The sequence below is a fragment of the Fundulus heteroclitus genome, chromosome 11 (genome assembly GCF_011125445.2).
Source record: "Fundulus heteroclitus isolate FHET01 chromosome 11, MU-UCD_Fhet_4.1, whole genome shotgun sequence".
In the NCBI taxonomy this organism is placed as follows: Eukaryota; Metazoa; Chordata; class Actinopteri; order Cyprinodontiformes; family Fundulidae; genus Fundulus; species Fundulus heteroclitus.
The window spans coordinates 24,473,321-24,491,342 of NC_046371.1; the positions used below are offsets into that span (position 1 = coordinate 24,473,321).

Sequence of the window (18,022 nt, forward strand, 5' to 3'; positions counted from 1 at the left end):
GCAGAAAGCCACAGCTCGGGTAGAAGAACCCGCCGACGACTTTTGGTCCTTCCCGCCACAGATCTGGGCTTTAAGGTAGGGTGGCGAGAAGAAAGCCATCGTTGAAGCAAAGAAACAAGAAGTTCTGTTTGCGGTAAACGATAAAACACACATGTGGAAGGAGATGCTCAGGTCAGACGAGACCCAGATTGATTCAACAACGTATTGATTAGGAGGAAATGAATCCTAATGGCCCGGGACATTTTTCATATTTTAATTTAATATTCAATCAATCAATCAATCAATCAATCAATCAATCAATCAATCAATCAATCAATCAATCAATCAATCAATCAATCAATCAACTTTAATGTCAATTTCTTCATATGCTCCAGGCATACAAAGAGATCGAAATTACGTTTCTCACTATCCCACGGTGAAGACAAGACATATTTACCAGACTAAGTACACAGACAACATAACATTCAGATAAAAGTAAATAAGAGGGCACATGCAGTGAAGAAAAAAAAATAAAAACAGCAAAATTTGTTTTTTAAATTGTACATAGACAGTCAATAAAATATTTGTGCAAAAATCAGGCCAAAAAAAAAAAAAGGGGGGGGGGGGCGAAAAGCAATGCATGATAAAACGTGTTTAACTAAAGGTCAAACTAAAGCCACCCACCTCAAGCCTCTGTACCACTTCTTTTATGTCCTCCGTCTGACTCTCCAACATGCTAATGGACACAGACTCCCCGCGCTCGTAGAAGACATCCAAACAGGGACCCCCGTCCTTTGTTTCCGTCACCGCCTTCCAGCCGATGACGTCTCGACAGGAGCAGTTGAACACCACCCGGCGGCTGAGCCTCTCGATGAGCACCACCGACTCCGCCGACACGCCGAGCAGACAGGGCAGCCTCTGCTGCTCGCCGGCCTCCAGCTCATCCCTGCTGCTCACCATCACGGCCCACACCAGCGCCCCGGCGCTGTGCAGCTCCGCGCCCTTCGCGCCCTTCATCTTGTCCTTGCGCTTGCTCCCCAGCGAGAGGAGCGGGAACTTGGTGGAGGAGTCGATGGGCGTCGTGGTCACGTAGTTCTCCGCCAGGTCCTTCAGGTACTCCTGCCGAGTGCGGGTGGCCATGGAGCGGAACTTCTCCGACTTCTCCGCGGCGTTCTCGGCGTTCACCACCTTCGCCAGGAGGAAGTCTCTGAAGGCGGGCAGGCGAGGGAAGCGGGCGCCCTTGGGGAACAGGGGCCCAAAAAGCGGGATGTCTTTGGAGCGTGTCACAGCCACTCTGAGAGGAGAGAGAGGAAAAAAGAGGAGAATGGGAAAGGTTCAGCGGAAACGCTCCATCTCTGTGCTGTTTTCAGTGCAGCGGGGTTACACGTGGAGGAGTGTTTTCTGCTCACACCTTCAGTGAAGCGGCTATTACTCCAATAGTAACAGTCAACCTAACACTGACTCCAGGAATGGTGACAAAACGAGTGTAAAAGTCTCTTTTTCCTCACAATTCGCTGTTTTTATTTGTTACTGACAATTAAAACCAGCTGTTTACTTAAAAAAAAGCGTAAAAAGACATAAATTCCATTTTCGGTGGCATTAAATCTACTAAACCTTTCCTATTTTAGACCAGTTGGGATCACTCATGTTATTTCTACTTGCAAAATGCCAGAAATACCGAGATAGAGAAACTTTTAGAGATTTTTGTTTTTTCATTGCCCTTTTCAGACTCAGAAGTTTACATACACCCAGTTTGTATGAAGTAAGTCATACAAACCAGTGACCGAACCAGTGTGGATGCCCACTGGTTCGGTCAGGTTCAGGTTTGTGATCAGGATCAGGTTTCTGGTCTGCCTCATGCATGAACCCCCCCCCCCCCCCGTCCCCGTCCCCTACCTGGGCTTGTTTATTGCAACTCCAAAATGATTGATGCTGTAGAAAACAAAAACTGAGCCATAAATATGGTTAAGGATTTAGATCCATTTGGAATCTGAATCAATATTTTACTTCCTATTTCATTTCTTAAGACGTCTCTTCAATATTTCGCCACGACTCCATCTATTTTGTGAAGTGCAAACATTATGCTGTCACCTCTGGATTTCCCACTAGAGCTGGTGTTCTTAGGTTGGCAAGCTTCCTCTGTGACCCCCCCCCCCCCACCCCAGATGTATCCATGGACATTATAAGTCCCTGAGTGCATTTATCAATTTTAATCAGGCTTTTTTGTGCTACTTTTGGATTAATGGCTTCTTCCCAGGTGAGCGTCCGACATAATCTTACCAGCTTCAGCATATTTACGAGCTCCAGTGCCTCAGTTCTGGAGCTCAAGTGCACATTTTGCACCGAAAGGTTGTGTCTAGTACAGAGGAACCAGCTTCTTCCTGATCACTGCGATGGGTGAATATCCCCATCATGTTTATGCTCGCATCTAATTGTTTGAACAGATGAACGTGGGGCCTTCTGCCATCTGGAAATGATACCAGCGGATGAACTAGACTTGTGGAAATCCATTATCCTCTTCCTGATATCTTAACTGATGCCATTTTTCCACGAGGAAACGGTGTGTCTGGGGTGTGACTCCAACGAACTCAGACGGCGTGAACGAATCAAACACCTGCCAAAGTGCTTATGTCATCGTCTGGGCTTTTCCCGGTTGGTTGAAGGAACGGTGATCTTAAATGTGTATAAGCAGCAGAGCAGCGAGAATCACCTGTAGTAGGTGTGGTCCGTTCCCGGCTCGTGAACCTGAACGATGATGAAGACGTGCTGGAAATGGGAGCGGATGGACTTCGGAGTGAAGGGCAAGGCGCCTGGCTCCTGGAACACGATAGTCACGATGTCGTTCCCGATGTGCCGCTTCCTAAGCAGCTGGTGAGGCAAACCCAGGACACAAAGGCAAGAGTTACACAAGCTCTTCACACATCACTAGACCATAATGGCCATTATGATTTCAGATCAAACCAGTTAGATTCATACTGTAAAATATTTTTTTTTATTTCTCCACTAAGTTTTCTTTCTGTTATCTACACCCTAGAACTGGTCGTTGAACGTCTCATTAACAAAGTCTAACTCCCTTAAATTAAGAAAAATAGGAAATATTGGGCTCTCAGGACGATACGGGAAGTCTGGGGAGGTTCGTGACATGATGTCTGTCACACACAAAAACCTGCTGGGTTCCCTTTTCACTCAGAACATCACGTAGTTATCGCTCCGTCGAGGCCCCGTCCTCTCTGGCTGGCTTATTACTGCAGCACAGTGCGTCATAATCAATCTGCACTTTAACTTCTAAAGTGATGCTGCAGGTGCTCTGTATGCGACTTAATCCGAGGACAAACTACACAACTTTCACAGTCTTCACAGGTTTTTGAACACACCTGTTGGAGGCGGTAACAGAGGATGTTATCTGAATTATGACCACATTTCTTTTCTGCCGCCCCATAACATGAATAAGCTGCAATTTACAATATTTAATGGAAGTGATTGCGAATGATATGTATTTACATAAATATTGAATTTGGATAGTGTTTTTTTTTTTTTTTTCGTAATCCTCATGTTGAAAAGTTTGAACAGTTTTTTTTTTAATGTGGGAAGTTGTGTAGGTTTTTTGAATGACGTTCAAAGTTAAAACTTTATTCTAAAAATGTCAATGTTTCTACCATAAACCTTACATTTAAAATGTATAATAAATAACCTAATTCCAATTAGGACAATATCCATTAATGTTGATTGGTTTTGATTGGTATCTTGTTAATCCCAACGCAGTTCAATGTTTAAAATGTAAAAATGTTTTGTTTATTTTAATAAAACTCTTCTTTTTATTAGTTTTAGAAATCTGACTAGCATCGCTCTTTTTTTCATTCTGTATGTCATTATGTGTTCTGCTTAATCTTAGACTATAATTAGTTAATAGTTTGAACTTTGCCCATTGCAGACACAGCAAGATCGTTTCTCGTTGTATCTGCGTGTTATGGGTAATTATGTGCTTTCTGAGCCAAAAATGTCAATATGACAATGAAGCTTCTTGAGTCTTGGTTGTTTTGCATTTATAGTTATAAGTTTGAATATTTACAAATGAAATTAAAGATGCAGCTGATGTTGTGTCTCAGCCTTCTTTTTTCATTGGCTCTTGGCAACAGACTGCTGTGGTCGGTTCAGTATTAAGTTCAGACAACCAGACCAAATTCAGCCAAACATGTATGGCTGTCAGCGACTTAGCTCGGGTGGGGTTGATGGCAGACTCCAGTCTTCACCTCCTCTTACACTATAACAGATTTTTGTACCACATTATCCTGCTGACTGTCCCCACCTAGCACAGACTTGATGCAGACTTTGCATGCAGGTTGGATTTGTCCTCTGAGTTCTGTTTACTTCCTGTTTTTCCTCAGCAAATTTATCGCTGTTGGTTCTGTATGACTTGTTACACTTGGTGTTTAGCCATGTTCTGGTGAGGCACTGATTACCGGATCCTCATGTTCTTCTTGTGTTTGACTAAACTAATGTTTGGTCATTTTTACACTCAGATCCCTCAGTTAATGCCCCTTTGCCACTGGCGATGGGTCAAAAACCCGGTTTGACTCAGTTTGTTGGATTCTAAAAGAAACTAAAAATGAGCCTCATTATTCCTAACACAGTTTTAACCAAATCACCTCTCTGAAAGCTAATACTAGCTATGCTCAAACTTCACACTTTGACCATAGAATTGATCATAAATGTAAAAAAATATAAACAAGGATGCATAATGAGGATGGATTTTGTTCCAAATTCAATTGTTTACCATGGGTTCATGCATGTTTTGGATACTTTTATGTGGTTATTTGATTTATGTTCAGCCATTTTTCTTGTTTGATGCATAAAATGGATAAGCTTTTTGTTTTCAGAATTGAAATAATCAAAGCACAAAATAATCTGCAGAGATGAAAGGGCTAGCAAATTTTTTTATGTATATAGAGGAGAAAGGTTAAGAAAAAGATACAAAAGAAACACATATCTACAAAATTAAGGTAGAGCAAGGATAAATTATAATTTTTTTATCGTATGTGAACATGATCTCAAAAACACTCAACCTTTACATATTTGGGTTATGATATCACCAGGTGATACATGATTTTTGGAAATATTTGAGACAGAACTTGAGAAAAAGGGTAATTTTATGGTTTCTCTTTGATTGTAATTTAAAGTTTCATATTTTAAATCTAAAAAGAAAGAAAAACACAAATTTCTGTGTATCTGTTTTTGAACGCTAAAAGGAAGAATGCCTTTCATATCAAACTATCTACTTTTGTATTTTATTTTTAGATTCTATCAAGCACTTCCTTGTCGTGGTTACTGATGATAAAATCCAATTACCAAAAACACGCACAAAGTGTTAAAAAATGTCTTCATTATTTTCTTCTACAAATTTTGATAGCCAATTAAGCTAAAAATAGAAAACATTCATCCTGGTTGTAGACGCCTGAACAGTGGAGCCCGTGGAGCAACGGTTCCTCCTTATTAAACAGTGGGGGGAACACAATTCAATTCAGTTTATTTACTTAGCTTAGCTTAGAGATGACACAACGCGTGTCATCTCAAAGTCAGTCATACAGACAGACTGGTTAAAAAGTTTAACAACAAAGGAAACCCAGAAGATTGCATTGAGGTGTTGAACTGCAGCATTAACTCTTTCTTGATTAAGCATGTAGCCACAGTCCCTTGCATTGTGTCACTGACTTTGCAGCAATCCCTCATCTGAGCATGCGTGTGGCGACAGTGGAGAGGAAAACTCCCCTTTAACAGGAAGAAACCTTCAACGGAACCAGACTCAGTGTGAAGGGCCACCTGCCAGGACCAACTGGGGGTTTGAGAGGACAGAGCAGACACAAAAAAGCACTGATCCAGGGGTACTTTCTATGTGAGAGAGAAATTAAATGGGTAGTGACAGTTCTAGTTCCATAGGTGGCTTTATGGAAGCAAATGTGGAAGAAAATAAAAAAAACTTATTAGAAGCCACAGCATAACCATCTCAAAGGTGAACGATGGTGAGACTAAAATTTAGCAAGTATTTGTAGTATAAAGTCTTTTGCTTAACAAAGACTTGTGAGACAGTTTATCTACAGGGTGGGATCACATTCCTTTGGGTTAGAGAAAGGGAGAAAAACTCTGTTTCTGTCCTAGACATAGTTGTTAGCTGAGCAATAAATTGACTTCGTTGATTAATTCGAATTTGCAACTCCTGAAGATTTCATTTTGGGAAAAATAGAGATTTGTTTTTTTATTTAATTTGTTTTATCAATACACTCTTCTGGGCGTCCATGAAATTTTGCACTATATCCGTCGTGAAAGGGGAAATTGTTTTGGTAATAGCATGCAATGCTCAACATATTCTCAAAATACTCCAAAGAGGAAACCTTTTTTTTTTTTTAAGACGAGGCACTTTCATGTATTCATTTACTTATTTCCTTAAGTTGGTGTGAAGTTACACAAGCGAAGTGAAGCCTGTTCTTAGATGTGTAATACAACTAGCAGCAAACCTATATATTTTCATTATTTACCATGGCGGGCCATCTTGTCATCTTCTTTTCTAAGCATGTTTTAAAGCACGTAATAAGTTGCACTTTCAATGCAGGTCAACTCCCAGATGAGATTATTGAAATAAAAGTATGTTTTTTTTCTTTAAAACAATAAAATCAGCTATTTCTTTTATGAAACAAAAGGGAAGAAGATCTATTATTCTGATTTGGTAATAATTTAAAAAAAATAGGAGATTTTATTTTTAGGCCATAGCGCCCATATCTAGATTTTACTATGACTAACTGTATGTGCCCTCTTTCACTATTTAGAACATAATCAGACGGACATGATCCAGGTTACTGGTTATTTTTTCAGCAGAGAAAGTGAACAGGTACTACTGTTGTACTTTGACCTCTCAAGCCACAAACATTAGAAACAAGACATTTAGATTGAATATGTGAATATTTGAACTTTATTGGTTCTATCGGTAATACCTTGCTTTAATCTGTATAGGTATTTGACCTCAGCGTATATTTTAAGTCCTTTATTAATAAATGACGTTGAAGTTGAAAATCAAATAATAGGGTTTTATGCTTTGAATTTTAGGAAACCCAAATGAAAATGTGCCTCACACTTAAACTGCAGGTTAACTTGTTAAGAACCAACAGCAGTAGTTTGGGGGCCTGGTCAACATCTCTTTTTTTTTTTTTTCCAATATTAAAATGTCATCTCCAGTTTCTCTGTAAATGACAGAAAACCGGCTTAAACCACAGATTGCACACATAGGTGAGGCTAAAGGTGAGAGTGAAGACTGGGTGGAAGTGGAATAGCGGAGAGTTTTGCTAAAGCTTCCACTATTCTACTATGGCAAAGCATGAAAGTGGTGTAATGAAGGCTGAGCGGACACAGATGCAATGTCGTAAAGACAAAAGAAGAACTATGTGAGAGTAATTCTGTGAAACCGAAAAAGACTGACAGCCAAGAAGAAATGGAAACACAAAAAAGGAGGAAGAGAAATGCATCGTTGGATCTCCATAAGTTGTAAGATGTCTGAAAAGCTTTTTTCACTAATTCAATTCAAAGTGAAACTAATATAGAGTTATTACACACAAAGAGATAGATTCAAGCATGTATCCCTACTAATGTTGATAAATGTGCCTCAGAGCTCATGAAAACCCCAAATTTTCGTATTCTTTTAGGGACACTTTTCTTTCTTAACTTTCCACGTCTGTGTTGTGGAGGATGTCATTGACTTCCAGCAGTCTGCCCACGATGGTGTAGGCCATAACATGACATTTCTGTAATAAAAATCCTTTCTCCAACTATCTCAGAAACTGAATTTAATTTGCTGTGAGCCATAATCCTCACAATTAACAGAAATACACTCTTAAATGATATCAGCCTATGTGTGATGGATCTATTCATGTCTTGAATTATTGAAATAAATTAACTCTTTGCTGACATTCTGATTTACTGAGGTTAAACTGTATGTATGATCTCACCTGCTGCGTGTTGTTCGCTGTATAGGGAAGCATGGTGGACACGTGAAACATGATCTCATAGTCCTGGTAGCGCGTGTAGAGGGAATGTGTTCCAGTGGAGTCGGCTGCATTTGCACAAAAAAACAAACAAACACAGAAAACAGACATGGAGAGAAATCCGTCATAATCTCCAAGATGAAAACACAAACTGTCACAGGCGCCGCTGAAAGCTGAAGGGGAAAAGAGCTCGGCGATAATCAGCAGAGACTGCGCTGCTTCTCAGTCGTTACTCAGATTACACGTGGCGAGATAGGAGTTATCTCCGGCTTTCAGTGGGACACTGATGCCCTTCGGATACCGGCACTGCGACAAAGTGAGATGCAGCGAATAGACGGAGGTGCGGCGCGAGTGTGAGGGCGGCTCACTCTTGTTGTCCAGCTGAGCTCGGTATTTCTCCCAGCCCTTCAGCCGCACCCGCTCTCCGAGCAGATCCAGGAACTCCTCGAACGCCGGCCCCGAGCTCTCGTTGTTGTACATGTCCTCCTCGGAGCTCTGCCCGGCACGGCAGTACATCACTCCGACCTTCCTCTGGAAATTCAGCTGCACAGAAAAAAAAAAAAAAAACCGAGAGGCGCAAACATTTACCACCAATTCAGATCTACATACTTCCGCAATACGTCGCTAAACCTTCTCTTTTAGGGCATTCTCATGTTCCAGATTATTTAGAAAAGCACTTTTCACAAGTGCTCAAATAAATACGCAACACTCATTATAACGCTTCTTAATGAAACAAATTTGAGACAAAAGGTGCAAGTTGTCTTTAGTTTGGCTAGTTATGCAATATTTGTTGTCAACTTGTGTTATTTAAACAACAAAAATGATCAGATCAACTACATTTTTGAATAGTATAGAACAATCCTTTGTTGTCCTTCAGTGGGGGAAATTCAGGTCTACCAGCAGCAAAGTGAAAGACAAATGGAAACGTGCAGATACACACAAAGGTAAAAAATAAGGGCAAAGATACAGCTTTAGGAAGTTATTAAAAGTAGCATAAACTGATTAAAAAGAAATGCACAACTATATTATATATAATTGCATCTATTAGTTCATAGAAAAAAAAAGAGACTGTTTACAGGAAACGGAAAAAAACAGTGCGAAAATCAGCAGCAGAGATGATAAACACTTCTGGGGTTTGTTGCGAGCAGTGATGGGTATAATGTCTAAGAGCTGGTGGGAGGAAAGATCTGCGATAATGCTTCTTTGTGCTTTTAGTGTGTAGCAGTCTTTCACTGAGGAGCTCTCCAGCTCTGCAGCAGCTTTATGGCATGGGACGGGAAACATTGTCCAACAGCGATGTTATTTTTGCCAGAGTCCTCCTGTCTCCCGCCGCCTCCACTGGGTTGAGGGGGCATCCTAGGACACCACCGGCCCATCCTGGTCCTTATCTAACCCACTTCCTCTCAGCTGTAGATAAGCTGCTGCTCCAACAAACTACACCATAGAATCTGGCTGATGGCTCCACAGAGTCAAAGAAGCTCTTAAGGGGTACCCCCCGAAACTCCAAAAGACCTCGGCCCCCTCAGCAGGTAGAGTCTACTCTGAGCTTCCTCTGTGGAGCATCAATGGCCAGCCAGATTGATAGAGTGTTGCTCTCTACTTCTGCACATTATCAATCTGGGACTGCTCCATTTGAATCCGTTTGGGGAAAGGAGGGACTTTCAGCAGAACTCTCTGAGCTGATTGGCCAAAGCGACACCTAGTGCCCGCCTACCAAAGGTCTGTTTTAGTCAATCATGGTATCAAATAAAACATAAGCAGCAGGCATTATGAGAAACCTCAAGAAGGTAAGCTAATCAAGGTGATCTTGCTGTTCTACTATCAAAGACGAAATTGTGGATCCTTATGCACAGATGTGATAGACGCAGCTACGTGGGCGTCCTCCTGCCACGTTTATGTTGGATCGGCTATAGGCTCAGCGGCTCTTGGTTTTAATCACACCGGTATGTCCCGCCTTAAACTGTGATACAGCGACGTGATTGGCCCGAATCCATTTTTGGTTCGGACACGAACGGTTAAAGCTGCATCGGTACAAGATGGATTCTCGAGTGTTTGTGAACGCGCAAACACCGCAAGAGTTCATCTTGCAGGCACGGTAAGGATTTCGTGACAAATTTAGCCTAATCTGATTTTAGGAACTTATGTATCATTACTGAGAAAAAAATAATAAGAATAGATATTTTATTTTCCCAAAAAGGACATTTTGCTTGGTGTGTGATTGCATGACAATGGCCAATTACGTTACCTTATGAACAAAGAAACAAAGCAAAAAATGTAAAAGTAGAAAACAATCTCAATCAGAACCGCAAACCACGTGAAGACAGAAACATCACCAACAACATCCTCTGTGCATACTGCTTAATTATGCACCAATTCCTGAAGATACAATAAATACACAATTGATTAGAATGTTCTCTCATCAAAAAAAAAAAAAAAAAAAACAGAAAAATTCAACCAGTTCTTTTGGTTGACAGATTACTGGTTTACTGTTTGGTTCAGATGTTAGTCTACAGTACACTAATCATGGCACTGATCTGACATGAGTATCATATTCATTTAATTTCATTAATAATGGATTGTTCTTTGTCCAGGGTGGACTGATCATGGCTGCAAAATCAACAAATAGCTGGTCTGGATATATTGATCATTTTCTCTAATCCACACAGGGTTAAATTTAACATGCAAGGTTAAATATATAGCCACCCAGCCCAACTAATATTTGAATGAAAGTCTGTTGAGCGTCTGACATAGTTCTAGTCAAATGTTTGACCACGCTGTGTATCAGAAATAGTAAAATAAATCAGTTGATCGCCCCAAGAAATAAGAGCAGTCTCTGACTTTTAAATAGGCTTAAGGTCAGGCCATTCTAATATTTTTACGGTAGGCGGCTTTATCCATTCCAGATCCAGTTCAGATATGTGTTCAGGATCTCTGTCCAGTTCAAACTGACAAAACAGTCTTCTTGTGAATAAAAGTAACTAGTTAGAATAATCAGAAACAACCAAAGCCTCAGCAAGGCTCAAGCCTGCAATGGTCGAGAAAGTTCTGGATCACTTGTGTGACTCGCAACTGTAAATCCAGTTTTCTTCACCATAGACTGAGAGGGTACAGACCAAGAGAGAAATCGCTCTGTCAAATCCGCCGATATAAACTTATAGCTGTCAACACAGACAAGCCGGGCACATTTGGGGGAAGTGGTTTTACGGTAAGATGAGGGCAAAGATTGAGCCGTTTGGCCGCAGTGAGGAGAAGATGTCAAGCATGGTGTTTGTTCACGTCATACTAGGGCACTGTGTCACTGCTGCTGGTAGCGCAGCATTGCTCGGAGTGGATAAAAAAAACATAAAAAGGATGGACAAATACCTTTGAAGTTTTTCAACTTGATCTCAAATCAACACCAGGATAATTGAAACTCTGAGGCGGTCAACTATTCGGGCAGCACAACCGTCTCAGACTCACACAAACAGGCATGACCCAAACCTCAATCTCAACCTCTTTAAATTAACCTGTAAATCCAGGCAGAATCAAGCCAGAAACTTACTGATGCAGTCAAAAAGGGAGTGGTCCAGGTGAAAGTTGCTAGGCGACTATTCAAACGAACATGAGTGTGGGTGTCTGACTGTATACATTTCAATTGCTGTAATCACTGCTGCACTTTATCCTGAAACTATCCTGCAAAGTTACTTTATTTATCCTGCAAAGTTACTTTATTATCCTGCAAAGTTACTTTATATATCCTGCAAAGTTACTTTATTATCCTGAAAAGTTACTTTACTATCCTGTAAAGATATTTTATTTATCCTGCAAAGTTACTTTATTATCCTGCAAAGTTAATTTACTATCCTGCAAAGTTACTTTACTATCCTGCAAAGTTACTTTATTATCCTGCAGAGTTACTTTATTATCCTGCAAAGTTACTTTACTATCCTGCAAAGTTACTGTATTTATCCTGCAAAGTTACTTTATTCTGAAATCTACTGCAATTCACTGAAATTCTCAAGCTGTATGCAAACGAAATTTTGTTCTGTACGCACTCTGTGCATACAAAATGACAAATAAAGTTTGTCTAAGTCTAAGTCTAAATCTAAGTCTAAGTCTAAGTATATATTAAAGCTTGGAAATTACAATTTGGTTCATGTGTTATTAAAATCAAATCCACATTCCCATTGGCGCCAAATATTTGTTTTAAAATGTATCACATGTTTTTGTTGTATAATCATTTCACACTGGGAAAAAAAAGGAAAATTAATTTAATACAAGACTCATGTTAACGATGGGTGTATGTAAACTTCTGATCTTGAATGTGGACTTAGACATAAACATTTTTGATTTTTAGAGCAGATTTGTCGAAGCTGTACCTCAGGACACCTCCTGTGAGTGCCTGTGAGCGGTGCCCGGTGTCGCAGCTGTGCCGTTACTCACCCCCTGTTCGTCCAGCTTCAGCAGCGTGTCCCGGACCTTTGGGGAGTTCGAAGCCAGGCGCAGGCAGTGCAGGTTGAGCTCGGGCATGATAAACTCCAGCAGCCTCTTGGGAGACAGGCCCCTCGGGGTGGTGTGACGAGCAGCGGAGGGCACCGACTCCTCCAGGATGGAGCCTCGCAGTGTCTTCATCTGAGGAGCGGACCCAGCAAAATTAGCTTTACACATTCTTGGCTTGAAGAGAGTGTTTTAGGGTTTTTTTTGGGGGGGGCGAAAAATGGGAAAGTTTACCTCTGTGGTGCGGAAAATGATTCTATAATTGTACTGAGCCCCGCTGGACCCCTCTTTCTCATCTCGGCGGAAGCTGATGGCCACTGGGCCGAGGCGATCGTCAATCCCAAAGAAGTTCTGGTGCTCTGTAAGACAATCACAGTTAAATACTGGAGCAGAGAGAGGGAGATTTAAACTATAACACTTATAAAGTACAAAAGGTATCAATTACAGATATACTCTATTGTGTTAAATAAAAAAAAAAACAATCCCAAGAATAGGACATATGACTAGTCAACTGCTGGACCGTACAGGTATAAAATGTTGCAGCATATAAACGCCTCACATATAAAACATTCAAAGGCATTGTGCTTGCTGATTGGTTGAACCTGAACCTAAATAGGCTCTGGGCTGAACCACTTAAAATTTAAAGGGACAGTCATCTTTACTATCTAGCAGTAGTTCCTTCTGACTGGAAGTAACATTAACATTCATTAAAAGATTAGGGTGATGGAAAGTAGGCCTTCCGGGACTTGGACGCAGCTGGTCTGTGTAAACTTAAGTAGATGAATTAAATCTTACTTCTGATACCATGCCTGTCTCATTTCCATTCAGCAACAAGCTGCTTGGTTGAATGGAAATTATTTCACAGCTGAATCTGTCAGCGAATATGAACAGTTCTGAGCTAATGCACGTTGGGTGTCAACGTACAGTGCTGGGTGGATTTCTTAGCACCCTCGTAAAGATTTCTAAAAGAGATTGCAGGGGAATAAACTCCCACTGTTTTGTTTTGAAAAATCCAGCCTTTAATTTAAGTAGATTTATTAATTCTGGGAAAAACGGTAATAAATAATTTGCTGACATAATCACAGGGACTCCTGCGGTTATGGCACCTTTACTGTCAATACTTTGTACAACCTCCTTTTATAAATAGGATTTGATTTGGTTTTCTCCATTTCACGGGGTTGGAGGAGAAGGAGTGAGAGGGCTTTGACTATTTTCTTTCTTTTCTTTTTACAAAATCTCTCAAGATCATCCTGAGTCCTAGCTTTTCTGCTATGCTGTCTGCTCTTCACCTCGTCCCACAGGTTTCCTGTAGTACAAACTGAGATGACCATGGAAGAAGGTTGGTTTTGGGTCTCGCAAGCCATTTCTATTTTGGCAATATGATTTAGATTACTCTGCTGAAAGACATGATGATGGTCCCTTTTTGGTTTTATGGCAAAAGCCACAAAATTTCTTGTTAAAATCTCAAGGTATTTTATTAACCCATGATGACAATAAGGTCTCCTGGGCCTTTGGAAGAGACACAAGGCTACAGCATGACTGATCCCCCACCTGACAGTGACTATGAGGTTATTATTATTTCTTTCACGTACACACCCACCTGGAATGTATTTTTTTTTTCTGAAAAGCTCCACGTTAGCATTTAACTGAATCTTTAACATCCCGGCAGTGTCACAGGCTGATCGACTCAATGAAACCTTTCAGTAGGCTGATATTTCTGTGTTAAAAATCCTGAATACAGCACACAGTTCCAGTGGATGTCCCAGTAGCTTCTACACAAACGCTACATAATTATGTTTGTGAGAATTTTTTTTTCTTCCCCAGAACAGAAAATGTTTCATCTTTCTGTCCTTGTCCAGCCTGGTGCTCAGTTACTAAAAAAAAATCGGCTTTTATGTCGTATTTAAGAGCCTGGAGAAATGGATGCATTTGTATCATAAATGTTTAGTTAGTTGTACCAGCAGCTATGCCAATATTTTTTTTGTAAATTAAGAAAAAAAAAAGCATGTCACACACCTTTCAGGTAGAAATATTTGCGATAGTAATGCGCTCCCAGGTCTGCATGCTCAATGAAGAAGTTGCTCTTCCCCTGCAGCTGGACATTGCTCTCCCGGGGCTCCTCCAGGACGGACACTGCATCATTAGGGGTCCGCACACTCGACCACAGCTCCCTCCTGCCGGGCGATCGACACAGGCCCACCTGCTCCTCTCCTCCCGTCTCGTTCCGAAAGTGCGGACAGCTGAGGAGCAGCTCGTTGTCGTTGCCGTCGCCTTCGTCCAGCAGCAGCGACTGCTCCGGGTCGTCGGCGTTCCCTCCGCCGCCGCCGCCCCCTCCCTGTGCTGGTGAGGCAGGCGTGGACTGGGCAAGGGGGCGGAGCTGGGAGGCGGCCGACGCCCCCGAGGTGATGTTCTTCTTGCGTCCGATGCTGTCCCTGTTGGTGGCCACCTCCGTGAGGTCGAACAGGATGCTCTGAACGTCGTAGTGGGCAAAGTTCCTGACCCACGCTCCGCCTCCGAGGTGGTCGTACGGGCCCGGCTGGGGGATTTGAGGAGGCGTGGGTTTGGACTTTTTACTGAGACCTTCAGGCTTGGGGGGTTTAGCAGGTTTCGGGGAGTCTCCAATGGACCTGGGCAGATCTCGGAAGTACTCATCGGGCTCTGGAGGGTTGTTCCCCAATCCTAAAAGCAGAAAGGGGTCTTTAAAGCGGAGAGCACTTGGACTCAGGGGCCCCTGGTTCTCTCCGCTCGACTCCTGGGCTTGAGTCTGTCTCTCCAGTGAAGACAGGCTGCCGTACTCCCTGTGCAGGTGCACACCCGAGTCCCCCTGAGGCCCCGTACCCACTTTCTCGCCAACCGCTCGGATCACTTTGCCTCCTGTTTTCCCAGAGGAGTCCAGGTCTCCCAGGGTGACGTCGCTGTTGCTCCTCTGCATGATGTGGCCCCGTCCCACTGAACGCAGGTTCAAGCCCACGCGGCTCGGAGTGAGGCTGCAGTCGGCGTCGGCGCCATCGCCGGGCCTCCTGGGAGGCCACTCCACCACTCCCGCTTCCCGTTTGGGGTCAAAGTTGACGGTGGCGAGGGGGGGGCGCACGTTCTGACGGCGGAACTTGCGGATGAAGAGGTCGTCTGACTGCATGGTGCCTGAGAAATCAACCCTATTCGCACAATCTCCCCCCCTGGAGCTTTCTGCCGACGGCTAACTTTTTATCCTAGCGTCTGGGGGGTGCTGGTGTGAAACCAGGACGCTGAGTATGAAAATGGGAAATCCAGCTAAGTGAAAGCAACTCTTATTTTCTCATTCGCACCACTTAAGATGGATGAACTCTCTCGGCCTCCGGGCTGTCATGGGTGCCTCTGTGGGATGCCGCGCTTTGTCAATGAGTTCTTGAGCGGGGATGATGAAGACGGAAGGGAAACCGCAGCGTTGGTCGCTGGAGGGAACCATCCACATGTGCAGGTGTGCATTTAGTTTGAGTTAAACACATGGGGATCATCACTGGAGCCTGTCTCTGTGCCCTCTGTGTCGGAGAGGCGCTTCCTGAGTCAAAATGTCAAACATGGCACCCACTGGTGTGCACTGGCCAGTGCCTGCAGCCGTCATCCATAGATCACCTGTGTGAAAAAGCCCAGAAAGAAATACCGTTTTAGCCTCATACTCATATTGATCATTAACCTGCACTATCGTTACCAAAGCCGGCTTTGCAATGCTATTCAGAAGCATTTGCACCTTTCGTCACATTACGACCACAAAGGTCAATGTATCTTATTGGGATTTTTTTTGTGATAGACCAACCCAAGGTACCACATAGTTGTTAAGTGGCGAAAAAAAATTCCAACTTTTCTTATAAATGAAAATCTTTGTGTGTTTTTTGTATTCAGCCCCCTGAGTTACAACTTTTTTTTAGAACCTATATTTACTGCAATAACAGCAGCAAATCTTTGGCGGTATCGCTCAACAAACTTTTTACATCTAGAGACCTAATTTTTTTTGCTCCTTTCCAACGTTTTTGGAATGGATGGAGATGGACTGCATATTAATTTTCAAGTCTTACCACAGACTTCCAATTTCATTCAGGGGTGAACTTTGACCATTCAAATAGGCCATTCTAACACACAATCTAGATCCCTCTATTGTACCTTTAGCTGTAAATTGTGAGTCATTACCAGGCTTTCGTCCTAGTTTGTATTCATCTCTTTATCCACTCAAACCAGTTCCCTGTCTCTGCCAAAGAACAACTTCCCCACAGCATGACACTGCCACCACCGTGTTCAACTATGGGGAGTGTGTTTTCACAGCGATGGGCATTGTTACCTTTTCACCACACATAATGTTTCAGGAGTACCTTACTGTGTTTACAATATATGCCCGAAGTACACACCGGAAGTCACCAGAAGTTGGCCTCAACAGAAAGTTAATAAAGTTACATTAAATCCACTCATCTTAGGTTTAGGTTTCTCTCTCACCAATGTTAGGGTTAGGGTTAGGCAACAGAGGAGGGACTAAACCACAGGGATTAAAGTAGGTTTAGGTAGTAAATCCACCGGTTTTAGGTTTAGATTAACTTACATTTCTCTCAGTCTCCGTATACTACACGAAGAATGTCCAAAACATCTGTAAAAATGGCGGAGCCCTGCGATCGAAGTGAGTTGCCTCTCCAGTGTTTTGCGTGTAGGCAAAAAAAGCTCAGTCCAGGTTTGACCACATCACCTTCTTCCATCTCGTTGCTGTGTTCCCCACATTGCTTGTGGCAAACTATAAACCACACTCCGTACGGCTTTCGTTTCAACAATGACCTCTGTAAAAGCCCAATTTATGGACTGCGTGGCTAATAGTTATCCTGTCAACAGATTCTCCCACCTTAAACGATGTTGCCTGCGGAGGAGCTGCAGAGTTACCAAAACTGCTTCTCTCTCTGCCTGGTCTATCGGTTTATGCGGTGGGCCACATCTTGCTAGATTTTCAGTCGTGCCAGTTGTGTCCATTATCTACTTGAGAACTGGCCAGTTGTTTGAGGTGTTCAAAGCTTTTTGATAAGCTTTAAACTTCTGCACAACTTCGTCTCTGACCTGTCTGCTGTGTTCCTTAGCCTTGATGAAGGTCTATTTAAAAAGTAGGTGACGCACTGAATTTATTTTGGGGATAAAAGGGTAAAGTGGATCAAATACAAATGCATGCCAAACTTTAAAAACACAAAACACGCTTGCATTTTTATTCCTCTTCACAAATACTCACTACTTTGTCTTGGTCTAGCTAGCACCTAAAATCCTGGTGTAATACAGTAAAATTACTGTGACAAAATGTGAAAAAGTTCAAGAGTTGTGAGCGTTTTTACAATGCACTGCATATAGAACATAATGGTTGTAAGAGTCTCCAGGAAGGCTTTGTGGAAAAAATAAAAAATAAAAAAAATAAACAAGTATTGAATGCCAACAATAAACCAGCAAGCAGATCTGACATGTGTTTCATAGTGGCGCAATGCTCCGCTACCTCTGTTTTCTCGTTATTATTCTTTCCTTTAGTCACTTTCCGTTCCAAAGTC

General features: G+C 42.2%; 1 protein-coding gene across 1 annotated transcript in view; it reads right to left on the reverse strand.

Moving 5' to 3' along the window:
- The window catches only part of zmp:0000001168 (signal-induced proliferation-associated 1-like protein 2), a 58,576-nt gene that overhangs the window by 15,540 nt on the left and 25,014 nt on the right, over positions 1-18,022 (reverse strand). Inside the window, exons 2-8 of the mRNA XM_036143209.1 lie at positions 14,499-16,094; positions 12,717-12,841; positions 12,429-12,617; positions 8,375-8,549; positions 7,971-8,074; positions 2,690-2,847; positions 664-1,273 (exon numbers count right to left, since the gene is read on the reverse strand). Coding sequence (XP_035999102.1) covers positions 664-1,273; positions 2,690-2,847; positions 7,971-8,074; positions 8,375-8,549; positions 12,429-12,617; positions 12,717-12,841; positions 14,499-15,618 — 2,481 coding nt within the window. The 5' untranslated portion in view covers positions 15,619-16,094. The remainder of the gene's footprint in view (positions 1-663; positions 1,274-2,689; positions 2,848-7,970; positions 8,075-8,374; positions 8,550-12,428; positions 12,618-12,716; positions 12,842-14,498; positions 16,095-18,022) is intronic.